This window comes from Sceloporus occidentalis, unplaced genomic scaffold (assembly GCF_023333645.1).
Source record: "Sceloporus occidentalis isolate IW3139 unplaced genomic scaffold, rSceOcc1.0.p SCAF_8, whole genome shotgun sequence".
Classification (NCBI taxonomy): domain Eukaryota; kingdom Metazoa; phylum Chordata; class Lepidosauria; order Squamata; family Phrynosomatidae; genus Sceloporus; species Sceloporus occidentalis.
The window spans coordinates 5,474,352-5,495,538 of NW_028316988.1; the positions used below are offsets into that span (position 1 = coordinate 5,474,352).

At 44.7% G+C, this 21,187-nt stretch overlaps 1 protein-coding gene across 1 annotated transcript; it reads right to left on the reverse strand.

Annotated features, from left to right (window-relative positions):
* Positions 1 to 1,107: 1,107 nt before the first annotated feature.
* LOC149307712 (matrix remodeling-associated protein 8-like) lies at positions 1,108 to 20,500 on the reverse strand. The gene is made up of 10 exons (XM_089534298.1): positions 19,797 to 20,500; positions 15,127 to 15,150; positions 14,064 to 14,363; positions 13,033 to 13,134; positions 9,012 to 9,470; positions 5,880 to 6,038; positions 4,879 to 4,909; positions 4,574 to 4,650; positions 3,651 to 3,728; positions 1,108 to 2,102 (listed from the first exon to the last, which is right to left on the reverse strand). Exons 1-10 carry the CDS (start codon positions 19,843 to 19,845, stop codon positions 2,077 to 2,079), a joined length of 1,305 nt encoding a protein of 434 aa, XP_089390424.1. The 5' UTR covers positions 19,846 to 20,500; the 3' UTR covers positions 1,108 to 2,076.
* Between the last annotated feature and the right edge of the window lie 687 nt (positions 20,501 to 21,187).

Below are 21,187 nucleotides of genomic sequence, written 5' to 3' on the forward strand. Positions count from 1 at the left end.
GGTCTGTTCAGCAGCTTGTCCCCACGGCAGATGAGAGGAACCTTCTAAAGCTTTTGAAAAGCTTTAAAGGATCCTTCTGCCACAAGCCCACTGCCTAACACATTTGCTGCTCCCCTTTAAAAAATGCACCCTGCTGCGCCATGCTATGGCAGCTAGTCTTGCCTCCCTGCTGCTCTTAGGAAAGGCTTTAGACTTGAATTTGAGTCTCGGCTTGAAAGTATCTTGCAAGGAGCTGAGACTCGACTTGAGACTTGGGAGTAAAAGATTTGAAGTCGTCATTGATTATTAATCCTTATGCCTGTATCATATTTCATGTTACCACCCTTCTATCCATCCATATTTTGTATATATATTGGCCTGTTACAGACTGCCAAACTAAAGCTGTTTCATGTCTCTTTGGAGGCATGCTGTTTAAATGATGCATGCATCCTAAGAATCCAGAAGCTGCACCAAAGCTGCACTCCAGTGCCTAGGAATGGAGTGTGGCTTTGGTGCGACCTCCGGACTCTTAGGACCCATGCATCATTTAAATAGCATGCCTCCAAAGAGACCCGAAGCAGCTTTATTTTGGCAGTCTGTAACAGGCCATAGATTCTCAGATTTAGATTCTTGCTTTCCAGGTCACTGTTTTCTTTCTACAGCCATCTTTCTGCAATTACATTGGTGTCGGTCAGTGGTTTTCATAGAATCATAGAATCGTAGAGTTGGAAGAGACCACAAGGGCCATCCAGTCCAACCCCCTGCCATGCAGGAAATCACAATCAAAGCAATGGTTCCTCCAATGGTGGGACCCTGGAGCGAGTGCGAGACTTGGAGGCCCTGTTCCCCCACTCCTCCTCCTCCTCTTCCTTCCCCCAAACCTTTCCATTTTGATATTTTTTTAATCTTGTATTTTATATGTTGTAATTTTCTAACAATATTTAGTATTCTATTGATATGGTCAGCCGACAGATCAATAAATTTGTTGACCCCCAAACCTTTCCTATCCTGGAGGCACAGAGAAAGGCAAGGAAGGCACTTGGAGCCTCTGCACCGAAGGAGACGGAGGAGAGCTATTTTCTTATAATATATGAATATACATGAATGTGTGAATGAAAATACACACACTAAACAAACAAAATCTTTTTATTCATATACTATGCAAAGTGTGGGGGGGTGCATTTAGATGTAAAGGGGGTCAACAAGGGTAAAATGTTTGAGAGCCACTGATGTATGTTATATAATTTGCAGCCGTGTCCTTTTTTGCTTCATTGTGTTATTTGAGGATTTAAATAAATTGGTGCTATTGGATGGCCTTGGATTGGAGCAGACTAAAATATGAACCAAGTCAAGTTCTTTGCCCAAAGGTTGTGACAAAGAGGTCTGTGCAACACAAAAGCCAAGGAGATCCAATATATACACAGTCAGGTCAAGGCAATTGTCTTTTGGGAAGAGAAATATTGCCGTGATGAGGAATAGTACATGATCTGTTCTAGGTTTAACAGACATCCAAGCCTCTACATTTTCAGCTTGTTACACAAAAAAAGCTTTTCTTTAATAAAAAAACCCCTTCAAAATATAATTCCTAATTTGTTCAAATAATTAGTTGAACAAAGAAAGTAAAATCAAAAGGGATGGGGATAGGGAAGAGATTTAGCAAACCCACCAAGAAACAAAAAAGATACCCCCTCCTTAAAATAGCATTATATAGGATAATAAAGAGGAAGTTTAACAATGCAACCCTATACCTGTCTACTCAGATGAAAGGCCTATCAACCTCAATGGGACTTACTCCCATGTAAATGTGTAGTTGTTTTCCAACCTGGTGTTCTCCAGAGGTGTTGCAGTGTCTAGGGATGATATGAGTTGTAGTGCAGCACATCTGGAAAGAACAAGGCTGGGGGGAGAGTTGGCGTATAGGATTGCAGGTATCATCATCTATGCCTTTGGTTCTCCCAACAAGACAGGAAGGAAGCCTACAGAGAAGGTTCAGTAACTGAAGGTAGTACATTTTAAAAAGGAAGAACAAAGCCTTCTCTTGTTCTTTCGATTCCAGTTGGAGCTTCTGGGCCAGCCAGTCGCTTGCAGTTGCCATTTTCACTTACAGTATTCTTTCCTGAACTCTGAAAGCAAAAAAGGAGAGAAAAGGTTTATTGGAATAAAAGTTGTGTTTGTGATGGAACTACTTCCCACTGAATCATGTACACACACACACACGTTAGATATTGTGAATGTAGGGTTGCCATGTCCTCAGCCCTCCTCGCTCAACCCCAAAAGGCTCGAAACGCACAGGCAAAATGACATGGTTTCAGGCTACAGTACATGATGCACATCCTGAATGCGGCCTGAAGCTGCGCCAAAGAAGAAGAGCCAGGCCCGATTTAGGACTTGTGGGGGCTTGGTGGGAATCCTTAGTGGTGTATATGCCAAGGGAAGACTTTGTTTGGACAGTTAGGCCTGTTACAGACTGCCAAAATAAAGCTGCTTCGGGTCTCTTTGGAGGCATGCTGTTTAAATGATGCATGGGTCCTAAGAGTCCGGAGGTCACGCCAAAGCCACACTCCATTCCTAAGCACTGGAGTGCAGCTTTGGTGCAGCTTCAAGACTGTGCCAGTCTTCAATTAAAAGAAAAACAAACTACGGCCTGTTACAGACTGCCAAAATAAAGCTGCTTGGGGTCTCTTTGGAGGTATGCTGTTTAAATGATGCATGCATCCTAAGAATCCGGAAGCTGCACCAAAGCTGCACTCCAGTGCTTAGGAATGGAGTGTGGCTTTGATGCGACCTCTGGACTCTTAGGATCCATGCATCATTTAAAGAGCATACCTCCAAAGAGACCCGAAGCAGCTTTATTTTGGCAGTCTGTAACAGGCCTCAGTCAAGGGATGCCTGAGTCAGTTAACTAGAAGTGGGGAGAGAAGAGGAAAGGGTGCAGCATCTTGCCCTTCCTTTGTGGGTTCTTTGTAGTTGGTAACTTTTGCCACCTTGACCACACTGTGATGTTGTTTGGCCACACATGTCCTAGTTTCCATCTGTGAAACATTGGAGGATACGTAGTCTTGATCAGAATTACAGGTATGGATCAGATCTGGGTTAATCTACCCCAAGCCAGAACTACCCCAGGCCCTGAGCATCCAGGGCGAAAAGCATTCAGGACTGGAAGTAGGTCCTGTGTAAATAAATGGTAGTCCTTGGTGTTCTCATGATGTATGGCAAGGGGTTGGACTTGATGGCCCTTGAGTTCTCTTCCAACTGTATGATTATGTGATTCAACTGCCTATCTGCCTATTGGCAGTGGCCCAGCTTACTAGAAGGTGTATGCATTTTTAAGTTTGCAATGTAAATTTGCCTAGAACTCCTAAAGCTAAGCTGGAAAAGTGGAGTGGCCAGTGAAGGTTTTGTTGGCATCTTGGAATCTGCAGATTAAATTCCGCCCAGAGGGAAAGAGTGACTCAAGAGCAAGCTAAAATCTATCCTAGCTCATAATAAACCCTTTGGAAATATGTTGTGGTGGGGTGATGAGAGACTAGAGATGGAACCAGCTTCGCAGGCATGTTTTTTGCCTTAAACTATCTGAACTGTCCTCCTCTATCTGTGGTCGGCTTTGCTGAAACCAAATTATAATGCACCCTTTCCCGTCTCACAACCCTCCATCCCCAACGACTTCTCACCTTTATCTAGATCAATGTTTTTGGCTGGGAGGACCCTGTTTTGTTCAGCCTTCTCCTTCAGAATATTGTTCTTGTAATCTGTAACAGACAAGGTACTCTGATCAAAAACCTGCTTTGGTTACAAGGGCTCCTGCCCTGCCGTGTGTAAAGATGATGTTGTTTTGTTTCTTTCTTTGTTGGATTTATACCCCACCTTTCTCCCAAAATGAGGATTTGGGAGATTCTCCCAATTAGAAATCAAAATGAATTTGGATTCCCTATGATCAACCCATTTTATCTCCCCAAATTACATTTAGCCAGATCAGCCTTGCCAACTAAGTCTGGTTAAATTTCAAAGCAGGATCACAGAACAAAGCACACTAAATTGCACACAAATCGCACACACATATATACACACCTTTTACCACTTACAGGAGGGCCTCTGCAAAATATATGCTAAGCATCTCTTCCAGTTTGGAGATCCATAAGTGATCTCCAAAGGTTGGACAATACACTCATCCTTCCATATTTGCAGCTTTGATATTTGCGGCTTTGATTATTCATGGATTTGATTAATATGTTCTCTCTAGGAATATCTAGGTCCCCTGGTACAACTCTATGGTCAACTTTAAAGGTTGCACTGAAAGACCTAGAGATTCCTAGAGGGAATACTCCACTAGGCCTTTGTAGCTCCTCCAGTGCAACTCTATGGTCAATGTCTGGCAGATATTGTCCACAGAGTTGCACTGGAAGACCGAGAGATTCCTAGAGAGATGTCCTCTCAGTGTTTTCATTATTTGCAGTTTTTCCATATTCATGGGGGTCTTGTGCCCCTAACCCTAGCAAATACAGAGGGACAAGTGTATCTATCATCTCAAGTCATTGACCATGCCAACTGATAGCAGTCTACCTGCCCTCAAAACCGGACTCTATCACTTACTCACCCAGCCTAATGTCTTCATTTTTATAGTTGGACAAATCTGTTGTATCAACTGGAAACTCTCTAAGATTGATATCTTTCCTGGAAAAGCAAAAGAGGAGATACTTTATATATATATATATATAAATGGTCAGCTTAGTGTGATGCATTTCCAGCTTTTAATATCAAATCAAACATCCTTTCATATTGTTCCAATGTGGAGGTTGAGGTTTTTAAAAGGATCCATCTGTCAGGAATGCTTTGACTGGATTTGCATGGCAGAGGGTTGGACTGGATGGTATGTCTAACGCATGCAGAGTTCCTACTTACTCATCATACTTCTTCACGTTGTACTCCGAACCTATAAAGGAGAGAAAAGAAGGGTATAGACAATTGCATCAACACAGGGACTTCAGTGTCCATGGAGAGTTTTTGCACAAGTTAAGAAGCTGCCGCAACAAACCAGAGTCTTCATAATAGCTTTTGCTCAAACACTTTTTTTGCATGTGAATGTGTATCTAGTCTGCAGAGTAGGGTTGCTAGATTGAAAAACGGCAAGCATCCCAGACAGTGAGTGGGAGAAGCAGAGAAAGGGAAATGGATAGAGCAAAGGGAGAGGAGGATGGGGTAAGGAGAGGAAGGAGGAATGAAGGAGTGATGGTGGCCATAGAAAAGGAAAGGGATGGTGGCCATGGGCTGAGGAAGTGAGACATCGCAGGAGCCAACAGCAGAGCAAGACGGATGGTGGGAAACTAGTGAGAGGAGAGAGGAGGGAAGACAAGCAGGGCAGGGAGAAGCTTGGGGGTTAGGAGCAAATAAGTAAGAGGAGAACGAGACTGAAGCAAGTGGAGGAGAAGAGGAGTTGGTCAGGATGGAGAGAGACTGGGAAGGTTGCAGAACCAACAAAAGGAGGCAGAGTCCCAGGAGGACTAGTAAGGCATAAAGAAGAGGCACAGGAGTCCCTAGTTTCCAGAAAAAGGGGAGAGTACATCTGAAGGAGGAGTAGGTAGGTGGTCCTGTGGCCAGAGCTACGGAGGGAATACGAAGACTGAGTAGGAAAGTTCAGGAAAAGTCCCAGAAGTGAAGGGAAGAGGTTATAGGCCTTGATGTAGGTCTGGAGCTGGGAGCTTGATATGGTTCACAGTTATGTTTACACTGCAGGAGAGGGAAAGTGTCTGCGTTATAGCTCTGTACTTTTGCCAATAGCCTTGCAGCACTTGCAACATTAAAGACCCGATAGCTGCAAAGCCTGGCACCTCCAAGTACTGTTCCACCAAATGAACAGGGGCAGAGAGAGGAAATAGACTACCAAAAATGGTCCAAAGACCCACCTCTCCTCCGGTGTTTGTGAGTGATGAGGACCACAAGGATCAGGAGTAGGATGAAGAGCAACAGCGTTGGCAGAATGTAGCTCAGCTGATGGAAGAAATGAGCACGGCTGTCGGGGATAATGACATTGATGACATTGTGGCTGCGTCCCGCATTTGGGTCTACATTGCGAGAAGTGGGAAAGAGGAAACAAAACAGTTGTTTAGCAGGTCTTCGTGGGATAAGGGAGAGGAAGAAATGAGTCCTAGTTGCATTGTACTAGAATTATTTGGCTCTTACATTACGCATAGGATAATGTGCTGAAACAAATAAGGCCAAACCTCAGGTTTCAATAGTCGAGTGGGGAATCGAACCTTGATCTCCAGAGTCGTAGTCCTACTCTCAAGGCTTTCAGTACCCTTCAATATTTCACAGATGATACCAGGAAACAAGTGGCCAAGCAACATCAGAGTGTGGTCAAGATGGCCAGGTTTCATCTCCGAAATGTTGGAGGCTATGCTCTTTCACACTATGATTCCAGTTTAACCATCATGGCTGCATCCTACAGAATCCTGCGATTTGCACTTTTGGAATTGAGAATTCATTTAGACAGAGAGCTCCCAAACTAAAAACCTCAAGTTCCAGAGGATGTAGCCATGGCAGTTAAAGTGAAACCATAGGGTGATTCTTGTGTAGTGTGGAAGGTTCTGCAATTCTAGGAGTGATCTTTAACAAATATGCAACCCCCCCCCCCCCCGTGCCCCCAAACTCTGTAGGAAACAGGATGCTGGACTAAAGTTTGATCCAAGAGAGCACTTCTTATGTTCTTTATGCATCAGCCCTCACTCAAGGCAAAGCAGTTACAGATGTTTTCTTTGAGATACCAGCAGTCTGGTCCAAGGAGGATGGGGAGGGACATAACCCACAGTTCTGCTATCCACATGTTTCAAGAGATGCTGGGGTTCTGAAAACTCCAAGGCAAACCCAACCAGCAAAATGCCACATAGGCTTTGGATAGTATAACAACAACAACAGTGACACCAGTAACTCCGTCTATCTGCAGTAAATGTTCCTTTCCACGTCTTAGAAAGAGAGATCTCAACATACAAATAATTCATAACCAGGAACAGATGGCTTATAGCTGTCAGTGTCGAGAACCTCCTACTAAAAACCAGAGAGTTAACTCCAAATCTGATGGCAGGGTGAACAAAAATAGAATTAGGCTCTGTTGATACTGTAAGCGGAATAAAATTTCCTGTCTAGAAAACCGTTCCAGCCTTGGAGCTGTGCCCAGGGTTAAGCGGATCCTAGGGAGAAGCTTTCTAGCTCCGTGTTTCTTTAAGTTCTTCTTTCCAAGTCCTACGCCTGCAGGAATTTATACCAAATCGCAAGGATTGAGGAGACATTTCACTGAGTAAACAAGGAACCATTTCCCATTACACTTCATATAGGGACCTGGAGATGGGGGGGAACAGGTCAATGAGACGTCCCCCCCATCCCAAAATGGAAAAGATAAAAGCATATCAAATAATATTCCAACGATTCAGCAAGTTCTCCCTCGGCTGGTTTCTGCAGCGCAGCAAATTCCATCCTTAGCTCACAGTGGGAAAATATAGAGCAATCCATAGCCACACCCCACCCATATTTTTCATTGCTTTGAAACAGATTCCCTTGAGAATTTGGCCCATTTTCCTGGTTACTACTGAAATGAATTCCTGTATGTGTGCCCTTCCTTCTCTTTAGTTTTCTCTGCTTTCAGGTCAGGGATGGAATTGTGAAATTTAACTTACTCCTATTAGGACTTCAGTTGTCATCAGGTTGGGCTCTCCAACCTGCGTACCCCAAAACCATCCCAGTTTCTTAGGGACAGTCTCAATTAATCCCCTGCCTTCCTATTTTTACAGCTGCTTTTAAGCTGTCCCAGTTTCTCTCCCCTCTTTCCTCCTTTGTCCTCAATTTACTTCCATTGCTGCAAACTGAGTTCAAATAGAAAAGTCATTTGCCCTCAATACGTCAGCAGGAGGAGGCTGGCAGTATCTTCCTTTCCTTGTAGACTCAGGTAAATGCAACCTGCTGCAGCCTCACCTAGTTTACACATTCTTCCCCATCTTGACCAGAGTCTGATCTTGCTTGGGTACATGTGTGCCAGTCTTCAATTAAGAAATGTTTGGCAGCATGAACCTGGCACCTTCCAGATGTACTGGGCTGCCCAGTATAGCTACTGCTGACTTGGGATGCTGGGGGTTGTAATCCAACACATCTAAGGTAAGAGGGAATTAGGTTAAGGAACGCTGCCATAAAGGACCTGTCATTCTGCCATTAGCAACATAAAACAGGCTGTTCTCTGTAAATGTAGAAGGACAACCAACCCTTTATTTAAAAATTTGAACATTTTAGGTTTGATATTAAGCAGCCAGTAAATAATAAAACCTTGAAAAATATTTTAAAATATTAATAAATGAAGAGCTATGTCTTTCAGCCAAAACCTAGCAAATTCCTCACTTGCCTGGAAGGCAGTTTCATTGTCCAAAAGGTGGAAGAGGCAACAAGGGGGTCAGCTATTTTAGATCTAAACCTAACCAACAAGGATGACTTGGTTAATGGGGTGCAAGTGGTGGGATCCTTAGGTGGAAGTGACCATGCTCTCCTGGAGTTTGTTATACAATGGAAAGGAGAAGCCAGGCAGAGTCAGACACACATCCTAGACTTCAGGAGAGCGGATTTCAGTAAACTTAGAGAAGTATTGAGGGCGATCCCGTGGTCAGAAATACTAAAAGAGAAGGGAGTTCAGGATGGATGGGAGTTTCTCAAAAGGGAGATACTGAAGGCACAATTTCAAACTGTTCCAATGAGGAAGAAAAATGGGATGTGTCCCAAGAAACAAGGATGGATGAAGTGGGTTAGACTAGACCAATGGGTTAGACTAGACCAGTGTTTCCTAAGGTATTTGGCCTGGGAGACTGGCAGTATTTCTTCCCAATGTACCAAGGACCAGCACCGTATTTGTGCCTCCTGATTCCAACTCTACCTTTCTTTCCTGGAAACTTTCCATGGACCAGTAGCCAATAACTTATGGACCAACACAACTACCATTCTGTGTAACCATGGACTGACCTTTAAGTTCCTATGATTGTATGACTGAATGAGTTACCTACCTGCAACTGGTGGATTGGAGCGGGTGAGATTCACTACCACCTTCCTCTCTGGTTCTGGCTCCACAACAGAGACGTGGAAGAGTCTACGTTCATGAAGGCCGCAGTAGTGATGGTGAAGATGGCAAGAGTAGATGCCTTCATCTGCCACCTCCAAACTGGCTATCCTCAGAGAAAAGTCCCCCAGGGCAAAGGCCTTCTCAGTGATGTTCATCTTTTGACGTATGAAGAGAGGCCCGTAAGAGCGCCCTTCTCCAGAGGCATAGAGGTCAATGAGACGATCCGCCCGGTCATGAGGCACTCCTGGGGGCTGCCAGTCCCAGTGGACCACTTGCTGATCCTCCTCATCATGCCGCTCTGTCCAAACTTGGTTCCGGTTGATACAGGGGAGTACTACGGTGCTCCCTTTCAGGGCCACAACCACAGGCTTCTCTCCGTCCCAATAACTGTGCACTTCTCTGGCTGTAAAAAATATTCACAGACACACAAGAGAACCTAGGTAGCATTTCACACAATATGCACCGGTCAAACTGTGAGATACAACACAAACCTTTCCTGGATCACTTTATTTAGATAGGAAAGTGCTAAAGCTGTGCTGTTAGGGTGACTATCAACAAAAAGCAATAGGGTTGCCATAAGTTGGAAACGACTGGAAGGCACACAACACCAAGAAATCATGCAGAATAAGACACTATTTTGTATACAACTGCATATGTTGATTTATATAGAATTATAGAGTTATACCACACCTCACCACACTATAGGAGACTGTGAAGACCTATTCTATGATTCTATGGCCTATGCACCTGCTGAAACTGCTGTTCAGGTACTGGCTGCGAATGGGAAGCTATGAGGTCCCTGATCTCCTTCCTTATGCTTCTTTACAGAGCTTAGACATCGGCTGGACAACCCTTTGACTAGAGCAGGCATGGGCAAAGTGCTGCTCATAGGCTGGCTGCATGTGGCTCTTTGACCCCCAAAGTATGGCCCGCAATGCTCCAAACCCTGCCACATTTTTTAAAAAATTCACATCAATATTTCAAGCAATTTTTTTGCTCAAAATATAGTAAAATGCATCACTTTTTCCACAACTCCAGAGCCTCAGCCACCTAACTCTGAATAAACAACAGCAACAACAACAGATGAAAATTGGCCAAAATGGTGCACAATGGAGACAAAAGGAGCTGCGCAAGGGAGAAATGGCTGCCTCTGCAAGTTACCGACTCCTAAACTGGAGGGCACTTTTTAAAAGAGGACTGTCCTTTGACAGCCACAGAGGATTGTTCCCTATAAAAGAGAATACAGTCGGCCCTTCTTATACACTGATTTTTTTATACACGGATTCAAGCATCCACGGTTTGAAAATGTTCCAAAAAAGTATAAATTTCAAATATCAAACCTTGATTTTCTCCTTTTATAAGGGACACCATTTTGCGATGTCAATATATTTAATGGGACTTGAGCATCCACACATTTTGTTATCCACTCCTGGATCTTGGAACCAAACCCCAGCGTATATCAAGGGTCCACTGTACCTTGTCACCCTACATCTGACAGCTTCTTCAGTATGCCTTTGTGTATCAGCTGAACAGGGGTTAGAAAAGCTGCAGAAGAAATACACAGGCAGTACCAGATCCAGAGCAGCCATACCTTCCAACATTTCACAGATGATGTGGCACATGTGGCCAAGCAACATCCGATTGTGATCAAGGTCACAAACATTATTAATAAGGAAAAACACACAAACTAGGAGAAGCTTCTTTTGCCTGAGCCTCCTAGGAAGGGCAGGGCAGGAGCACTACCTCCCCCTACTCTCTGCTAAGTCAATTAAGTGCAAACTGCTTTTGCATTTTGGACTGTTTGCAGCAACTGAATAAGCAAGGAACAAAGAGGAAAGTGGGAGGCGAGAGAAACTGAGACATTTTAAAATGTCTCATTTTAAAAGTAGCTGAAAAATTGGCATGGCAGAGGACTGATTGTGACTGTTCTTGCCAAATTGAAACAGTTTGAAAGCATATTTTAAAAGTAGCTGGGCAAAAATAAGGGTTTATTCACTTTAAAGGAGCAGAATGGCATGACTGTACCAAGTGTATCAAAGCTTTCCTGGCGCAGCAAATCACAATGAGTCACAAACAAGGGCTTTGTGGTGTCATGGACAGACGTGGTGTCAGACAGACTTGGACTGGAAAGAGCGAAATTCAAAAATCCCCTCATCCATCCAACTCACTGGCTGATCATCACTTGGCTCTACCTTTCACCCTAAGCTACCTAATAGAGCTGCTGTGCAGATGAAGTATGCAAGGCTTCCCTAAACACGTTTCCCCACCACTGCCTTACTCCAAAACTAAAGAGCCTCTCATGTTTTAAACTTTCTTTCTCACTAAAAATGTGAAGCTTAGAACAAACACTTTCATAGAATCATAGAGTTGGAAGAGACCGCAAGGGCCATCCAGTCCAACCACTTTCTGCCATGCAGGAACTCACAATCAAAGCATACATGACAGATGGCCATCCAGCCTCTGCTTAAAGACCTCCAAGGAGGGAGACTCCACTACACTCCAAGGAAGAAGTTTGTTCCACTGTCGAACGGCCCTTACTGTCAGGATGTTGAGGTGGAATCTCTTATCCTGGAGCTTGCATCCATTGTTCCAGGTCCTAGTCTCTGGAGCAGCAGAAAACAAGCTTGCTCCTTCCTCAATATGACATCCCTTTAAGTATTTAAACACCTCTTTTCCAGGCTAAACATCCCCAGCTCCCTAAGTCATTCCTCATAAGGCATGGTTCCTCATAAGGCATGGTTAAATTTCCGTTTAAATCACTGCATGCATCCTCTCTTTTGCTCTATTTTCTGCTTCTGTTGGTGAGCTGAACCCCTTTTCTTCACTGGCTGATGATGCATTTTTGGGAGAGAAGAGGTTTATTTGGAGTATTTCTACCTTGCTCTTCAGCCACAAATGCTCTCAGAGCAAATGGTTACTTACTGTTTCCTGCCCTCAGGCTTACAATCTCAAAAGACATGACACAAAAGGAGAAAGGAATGGCGGTGGAGAAGGGGTTCAAGTCCAATGGTTCTTCTCTCCCTTTGAGGCCGAGGCAATGGCAGATGGACCGGAAGGAGGGCCCTTCTTCAGTCTCTGGGCTTGGCCTGATGGAGCTGTGGCCTCCTCAGCAAGGGTCCCTTCGTGGGCCATCTCCCCAAGTGGGGCCACCCCTTTGCCAGCATTACTCCCATCCCTGAGCCCAATCTGCAACCTTATGCACAGGGTCACCATGAGTTGAGGTCCATTCAGGGGCAGCTAACAACAACTACCAAAGAGGGAATTTCAGAAGTTGCTTGCCACGCAACCAGGTAACAAGTAACACCTGCCGAAATTCCCTCTTCTGCACAACCATTAAATATGCGCAAGTTCTCTCCAGTTCTCACTCCGGAAGCCCTATCATCCAGTGACCTGCATGCTGCAGTGGCAGGCCAGAAACTGGATCTCCTAAGTGCCAGATCAACATTCTCATCACTAACACACATTGTATAATGTATAAAACAAAACCAGCAGTTTTCACTGGGATTTATATTTTCCTACCCTCCTAACTGTAGTCTTTAAAGACTCTGGGAACTGGAGTCTTTAAAAGTAACCTTTCCCGGACTCTTTGTCCATCCTCATGGTCAAGGCTAAAGGCTCTCTTGCAAAAGCCTGGAGTTCAAATATTCATTTTCCATGCAAGAATGGCTGCTGTTCCTCTTAAAGTCTTTTCTACAGTCTCAAGGCAGGAAATGCTCCTCTGCCCACAAGCATTTTAATTACAGTTCCCTAGCCATTCATTTGCTCTGCTCTGCACACGAAAAGGCCCATATCAAAGGTTGCTTCATATGAGTTGACAAAAGAGAAACATGTAAAGGAGCAAAAACAAACAACCAAAAACACTGCAAAATACTACGCATGTAAGCATGCACGCATGCCTCCCCCTTTTCTGTCCCTGTTCTGCCACAAATTCTTTGGCATAAAGGGGGAAAAAAAGGTTTACTTACCTCTTTTGGTGACTTCAAGCTGGATTTGCACTGTTTCATAGAGATGACAATAATGGTGGTGGAGATTGCAAGAATAAATGCCTTGGTCACTCTCAGCAACGTCTGGATTGAAATGAAATAAGGCAAGAGAGAGAAAAGGAGGGGAAAAGAGAACACTGGCATCAAGATAATACATTCACAGAATTTTGGAGATGGAACAGGACCTTATGAGGTTATTCAAAATGACCTGAATAGACTAGAAAGCTGGGCCAATGCTAACAAAATGAATTTCAACATGGAGAAATGTAAGGTACTGCACTTAGGGTGGAAAAATGAAATGCATAGATATAGGATGGGGGACACTTGGGTTAAGAAGACTATGTGTGAAAGGGATCTAGGAGTCCAAGTAGACCACAAGTTGAACATGAGTCAACAGTGTGATGTGGCAGTTAAAAAGGCCAATGCAATTCTAGGCTGCATCAATAGAAGTATAGTGTCTAGATCCAGGGAAGTCATAGTGCCACTGTATTCTGGTCCCACCTGGAATGTTATGTCCAGTTCTGGGCACCACAATTTAAAAAGGATGTGGAGAAACTGTCCAAAGGAGGGAGACTAAAATGGTGAAGGGTCTGGAAACCATGCCCTATGAGGAACGCCTTAGGGAGCTGGGTATGTTTAGCCTGGAAAAGAGAAGGTTAAGGGGTGATATGATAGCCCTGTTTAAATATTTGAAGGGATGCCATATTGAGGAGGGAGCAAGAAGCATCCAGCTATGTCTCTGTATCCAGGTTAGAAGCAATTATCGCAGCCACTGAAACCTCCAGAGGATCCCAATAGGCTTTAGTCACTTCATGGCAGGCCATAGGGACATAACCAGATGCTCCTGTCATGCCTCCTACAGCATGAATGGTCACTGGTGGGAGGACTTTACTAGTTCTACAATGGGGTTCAGTAAATAGTCCATTCGTGTTAGCTAGACTTTTTGAGTACTCTAATCCAACCAAGTAACTTTTCCCAGCCTTGGCTCCTGAGATCGCTCTAGTTCCTTATACCTTTGACCACCAATGAGAAGTTGCCATCCACAAATGCGTTTTCGGGCATGAATATCCGCCCTTGGTTATAGCCACTGTAGACTCGCTGGTCCCCGGCAGAATACATGTCGCATAGTCTCTCAGCACCCAGCTGGCTTCGGTAGAGGTCCCAGTGGACCACGCGCTGGCGGTCATTCAGCCGGTCCTGCGTCCACACCATCCGGTAGCTCTTACAAGAGAGCACTGTTCGAGAACCCGCCTTGGCTGTGATGTTCAGAACAGACACCACTACGCTCTCAGGATTAGAGGCATCTGCTGGAACTACAACAGGAAAGGCAATGGAGAAAGAAAGACGACATTGGAAAACATGCCCCAGACTGAAATCCTGTAGCAACTCACCTACTCTGAGCCTCAGAGCAAGACAATGGCAAATGTCCCTTGAAGCAAGTTGGCATGAAAACCCTGTGACAGAGTCACTGTAGGGTCACAGTAAGTTGGAAATGACTTAAAGGCCGCTGTTGCTGTGTGCCTTCATGTCATTTCTGATTTGCAGCACACTTAAGGTGACCCTAGCACTAGGGCTAGTGTCAGCCCAATGTGGCAACTCATGCTCTTGAGCGGAGATTTGAACCCTGGTCTCCAGAACTGAGCATGAAAGTTAGAATCGTACAAGCTATTGCTTTTCCTATTACTATGTATGGTTTCAAGAGAAAACGAATAGGAAGAAAATCAATTCATTTGAGACATTATGCTGTAGAAGAGTGCTGAGGATGTTGAGAGAGACTGAAGCATGTCCAAAGGAGGGTGACTAAAAGGGCGAAGGGTCTGGAAACCATGAAGCCTTATGAGGAATGGCTTAGGAGCTGGGGACGTTTAGGCTGGAGAAGAGAAGGTTAAGAGGTGATATGATAGCACCTGTGGAAAATCTGGATGGGAGAACTACAAGTAAAACCACCATTGACAAAAGCAGAGCACAGTAAAAGACAGATAATGATAGTGGCCTGCTACTTAGGGCTTTGGTAGAATTACAGGTGACATGCCCTGAATGCTTAAAATGTGGTATATTTTTGTTATAATGAATTACCTGAATAAGGATGAACAACAGACTCTGAAAGAGAAAAGCAAAGTTAAAAATATTAGTTTCTGTCCTTCCCAGATACCTGAAATGTCAATATAATTATTGTGCAGCCACTTAAAGAAAGTATTTGCTTCCCATCGTCACAATGTCTCTAAACCTTTCACCCCTTTTAAAGGTGTGCCACCGCTGCCACCAATATCTCATGACAGGACTCATCCACCTAACTACTTTCTCAGATGGCAGATCAATGGGTCTTTTTGATCCCATCACCACCACCAATTATGTGAAGGTGATGGCCACTGACTATCCCACCAATTCTTCCCAGCAAGACTCAAACAAAGAACATATCCCAACCGTCCTAATCATTAACCCTCTGTCATCCCACTTTTTCAGTTGCTGCTTTTATAATGCCCTGGTTTCTCTCTCCTCCTTCCACTTTCCTCCATCTTAACACTGAGTAGTTCAACAAACGTAGTTTGCACTCAACTAACTCAGCAGGAGGAAGAGGAGGTGAGGAGGTATAGAAGCGGCTAGATTCAGGCGGACGTAAACTGCTGCACTCTCCTATCTTAAGTGTTCTTCCTAATTTATAACCTGTGAAGTATTGGAGGATAGCATTAAGCACACATTTGCACATTGCTCACCAACTTAAAGAATCTGGGTCGGTTTTAATGGTTAGGAGGGGAGGATCTGCATTAGGGTATGGCCAGCATAGTCAATGACGATGAGTGATGAAAGAGGCAGTCCAGCCACATCTGAGAGTTGGATGCACTCCATCTTTGTACAAGTGATTTTATTAGAAATAAGAATAAACATATCACAGGAATGTAAGTAGGGTTGTAACTCCATGATTTCCCCAGCCAACATGGACAGGGGCCATACTGATGAAGGATTCCAGGAGCTGTAGTCCAGTAAGTAACTTTCTTAAGCATTGACCTTGCTGAGGTTAAATCTAGCCTAACATCCGGCCCATACAGACAGGCCAAAATAAAGCTGCTTCGGGTCACTTTGGAGGTATGCTGTATAATGAAGCATGCATACTAAGAGTCCGGAAGCTGCGTCAAAGCCATGGTCCAGTCCTAAGGACTGGAGCGCCGCTTTGGTGCAGCTTCTGTACCCTTAGGACACATGCATCATTTAAACAGCATACCTCCAAAGTGACCTGAAGCAGCTTTATTTTGGCCTGTCTGTATGGGGCCGATTATCCTGTACCCAACAAGGGGCAGTGAGAGATGCTTTCGGAAGGTCCAGAATCAACAGTGCTCCCTTGTCAACTGGGTTTTACCAGCAACGGATGTTTAGAGGCACACTGCCTCTGAAAATGGAGCTTCTGTTGCATAAAGAGCAATTGGAATAGGATGGGTGGGTACTGACATCTGCTGGAAAGTTCAATGGATCTGTCTAGACAAGTTGGATGTGCAATGAGGACATGCGCTTGATCCAGTTTGGCTTGGCGGCTGAGAGGGCAGATGTTCTGGAGAAGAAGATGAGAAGGGAAGGTCCACCGCACCTACATCCACCAGTCCAGAAGCAGCAGCTGTTGCTGCACCTGAAATAGTTTGCCCTGGCCTTGGGCTTCCTGTGTATTTGGCTGCCTTGAGGGAATAACTTGGATGGAAGTCCAAGGTCCAAAACTCACTGCAGAAATAATCCAGTTTGAGACCGATTTAAGGGCCCTGACTCAGTGCTAGGGAATTCTAGGAAGTGTAGTTTGTTGTAGCAAACCAGAGCTCTCTGACAGAGAAAGCTAAATGTCTCACAAAACTACAGTCCCCAGAATCCCCTAGCATTGGGCAGTTAAAGCAGTCTCAAACTGGATTATTTATCATGCTACCAGGTAAAACCAGCACCAGGAATGTGGTGTGTTTCATGCTATTCATAGCTTGGGGAACATGAGGTTCTGAGCAAACAGCACATCTGGTGAGTTTCCTGCTGCGGGGAAGATAGCCAAACCTATATATTTAATAGATTTGTCAGAAATTGAATGTGAAAAATCTGAAAGGGAAGTCATGTTCTTTATATTAAGCCCAACGGCCAAAAATGACACACATGCCTTCACATGCACAATGTCAGAAAACCCTTGGCATTTCTGGTGCCTGGAAGGCAAATGCCATTGGCTTAAAATAGTAATGATTGCCAGCATTTGTGTCTAATTGAAGCGTAGTCAGGTAGACATTTATTAGGTAATTAGAATCATAGAATCCTAGAGTTGGAAGAGACCCCAAGGGCCATCCAGTCCAACCCCATTCTGCCATGCAGGAACTCTCAATCATAGCATCCCTGACAGATGCCCATCTAGCCTCTGTTTAAAGACCTCCAATTGCAAGTGCTCTAGTAGCTAATGCTCTAGCATCTTAAGAGGAAGTCCCAAGCCATTGCCAAAACCTTAAGGTCGCCCGAGCTTTTGTTAGCGCAGCTAGCCCTGTCCTGAGGCACCAGGATGACATTTGCGTGGTGCAGTGATGGACAACTGCCACAGATTAGGGGGCTGCATTAACTCCACCGGGACCTGGAGTGCCACATGCCACAAAAAATGTATTCAAATTCTTTTGTTCTCCAAGTCCTCCCTGAACTATAGCACAACCTGGATTACAGTCTTCAGGCTGCAGGATCAAGTGGTTCTTAATCTTTGACCTAGGAGTCATTCAGTAGGGTTTTACAGTTCCCTACTGAATCGCTAAAAGAAGCCACCCGGGTGTAGTGGTTTGTATGTTGAACTACAACTCTTGGAGACCAAGGTTCGAATCCTAGCTCGACCATGGAAACCCACTGGCTGACCTTAGGCAACTCACACTCTCTCAGCCTCTGAGGACAGCAAAGGCAAACCCTTTGAAAAAACATGCCAAGGGAGGCCTCCCGGCGCCTGCTTTTCCGCCAGTGGGAAGCCACAGCCGCGGGTTCTTTTTATGCCGTGGTGGCAGCATAACAAGTGCGCCACTAGTGCACTTGTTATGTAAGCGCCACACAGCGCCGTGCAGACGCCACACAGCGCTTACGTAACAATTGCGGCGCCCATGTATATAGGGCGCCGCCATTTTTACGCCCTTGTCATGAGGCAACCCTAGCACATGATGAGGGCATCACGAAAGGCCCGTCCGTTCTGGACCCAAGAAACCCCCATGTTAATATTTGCTTTAGGAGTGCCATAAGTCAGAAACAACTTGAAGGCACACAACAACAACAAACTGAATCACTGGTAGAAAATTTAGGGAGTATGATATAAACTTTCCTTTCCCCGGAATCTGGGGGACTTAATTAATTTCTTTCCGGGGATTTTGACTGAATAATAATAATAAATATTGGGGAATTCTGGGGATTTTTGGTAAAACGTTCCAGGGAATATCTTCAAGGCTTATTGGCAACACTGGCTCTCAGAGCGGCTTACAAATCCTTAGAGATTGCCCTGCCTTCAGGCTTACAATCTCAAAAGACACGACACAAAAGGAGAAGGGAATGGTGGTGGGGAAGGGGATCATGTCCGGTGGTTCTTCTCTCCCACTGAGGCCTGGACCAAGGCAGATGGACTGGAGGGAGGGCTCTCCTTCTTGCTCTAACATGCAGAAACATTATGTAAATAAAGTTGCCAACTTTTTTACTGCTCTTGGTCCTCTGCTCTAACAGTGAGCTGACACACCATCAGTCTATAACAATAAACGTTTTCCCCCATTTATTACAATGCTGGGAAAGTCTAGATCTACTAGGATGTTTTGGCACTTATTTATGTTAAAGGTGCAGAAGTACAGCTAATAAAGATGTGGAAACAATAAAGAGAATCCAGGTAAAACCCTACTACATCCCCAGTGATAATATACTCAGTCACCCCTGACAAAATGCCTCTGCTCTTGGAAGCCTCATGAAGAACAGATGTTCCATCAGAAGAACATGCCAGAACTTGGGGAGGCAATGGTGAAGCTCTCCTTACCATGCATCACAAAGCCATACATTATTTGGACTCTACTGCTCAAAACCCAAACCAGTCCATCACATTCTCCTGGTTCCCGGTTCTTCCAACTCCCAAAAGGAAGAAATCCGTCCAAGCAAAGCTGCATACTTTTGGTTAAAAAATGTAAAATGTCTGCTAGCGGAAACCTTACATAACATGGCTCTTGTTCCAATGAAAGGCCCCTTCGAAGTTCTTAAAAGAATTCCCCACACTTCAAGCAAGACCGAATACTGAAAACCAGCCTTATATTTGATGCAGCTCCTTCCAAATGCTCCCCATCTGCTTTTTGCTTCAAATAGCAGGAGAAAAGGGGGACTAGGGAGAGAAAAGGTAACCCTCTGCCTCCACTTCAGCTTACCTTGCAGAAAAGCTTACTGTGCAAGTTCTTTGGCATTGTTTTCCTTTGCTTCATCATTTAGATCAGTAGTTCTCAACTTTCCTAATGCTGCGACCCTTTAATACAGTCCCCCATGTTGCAGTGACCCCCAGCCATAACATTATTTTCATTGCTACATGCAAATATGTGTTTTCCAATGCTCTGTAAAAGGGATGTTCGACCCCCAAAGGGGTCCCGACCCCCAGGTTGGGAACCACTGCTTTAGATCTGTTGTTATCTTCCCCTACGCTTTATCCTCAACTTATCCTTAGGTCACATCAAAATCCATATTTTTGGCCCCCAAACCTGCCCTCGACTTATCCATGAGGTTGACTTATAGTAGAGTATATACGGTACCTTGCAGAAACAATAGCAGGGCCAAGAGGCTCTTGGTGGCTTGCTCCATGGCTCCTGGGCACTCTCTTCTCCTTTTGCTTTTCTCCCGCAACGTTAACTTGTCTTTAGGCCTTTTTCTCCTCCGCTCGTCTTCCTTGCTTGAGAAAATACTTATGATCTCATCAGTTTACAGTCCGAAAAACAGGGCCATGCAGCAACCCTGCCTCCAGCTACAAGTGGTTAACTCCTCGCACACACTCTCGCTCCTTCTTCCTTACACAGCTCAGCTCCTACAGGACATAAATCCGATCTGACCATTCACTCTCAAAGTTTCTTTTGATGTAAAGCGAAGGGGTGTTTTTCAGCTAGTCGGATTTGCTGGCCTCCTAAAGCTTTGAGTTCCAAAAACAACCTCCGCCCCACCCGCCTCCATCCTGGGGATGGTATTCGTTTTCTGGGGCATTGACAAAATCCAGCTGTTTTTGCCTTGCGCTGACATTTCACCAGATGTTGGCCTGGGTTCTGTTTTTCTGTCTCGTTTTCTCCCACACTCATGCTTTCCTCCCCCACTTCTGCACTCTGCTTTGCCATGACTTCTGCAATCTTCTGCATCCCCAGGTTAGAACATGGCTGTCCAGAAAGCACATTGTTGATATCTATAGGTGGATCTCTTGATGGTTTGCTGTGGGTCGGCAATGATGTTTGCCTCCCCGAAGTCCAACTCGAGAATTAGAATTCCTGCCCTAAATCACAAGTGGCAATCTGTGGCCCTCCAAATGTTGTTGATCCACAACAACCAGGTCTTAGCTGACAAAGCCAGTATGAGGAATGCTGGGAGTTGCAGTCCAATGACCTATGCTTTGTTGTTGTTAGGTGTGATCAAATCAACTTCAGTTTATAGCAACCCCTTGAATGGGAGACAGCAAAGTCCCCCTGTTCTCAAGTGTTCTCCTCAGGTCTTCCTGACTCAGGGCCATGCATCTGGATAGATGCCTACTGCCTTCTATTACCTATCATTGCAAAATATGTTATTGTCTTTTCTAGAGAACATGTGTTGGCCATTTAACAAATACAGACAAGAATCCATCAATGGCCCAATACAGACAGGCCAAAATAAAACTGCTTCGGGTCACTTTGGAGCTATGCTGTTTAAATGATGCATGCATCCTAAGAGTATGGAAGCCATGCCAAAGCCACAATCCAGTCCTAAGGACTGGAGCGCAGCTTTGGCGCAGCTTCCAGACACTTAGGACGCACGCATCACTTAAACAGCATACCTCCAAAGTGACCTGAAGCAGCTTTATTTTGGCAGTTTGTATGGGGCCAATGATACCTTTATTGGCCAACTGAAATGCACAACATACTTGTTGCAAGCTTTCGAAGCTCCATGAAGCAATGCTGCTGGGTGGGAA

What these genes read in the sequence shown, in the direction of transcription:
- LOC149307712 (XM_089534298.1), bottom strand. Translation starts at nt 19,845, where the DNA reads ATGGAGCAAGCCACCAAGAGCCTCTTGGCCCTGCTATTGTTTCTGCAA. An exon ending in CTTCTCATTGGTGGTCAAAG is followed by an intron (nt 13,135 to 14,063) that starts GTATAAGGAACT and finishes ATTTCAATCCAG; the next exon opens with ACGTTGCTGAGAGTGACCAA. An exon ending in TCACAAACACCGGAGGAGAG is followed by an intron (nt 4,910 to 5,879) that starts GTGGGTCTTTGG and finishes TCTCCTTTATAG; the next exon opens with GTTCGGAGTACAACGTGAAG.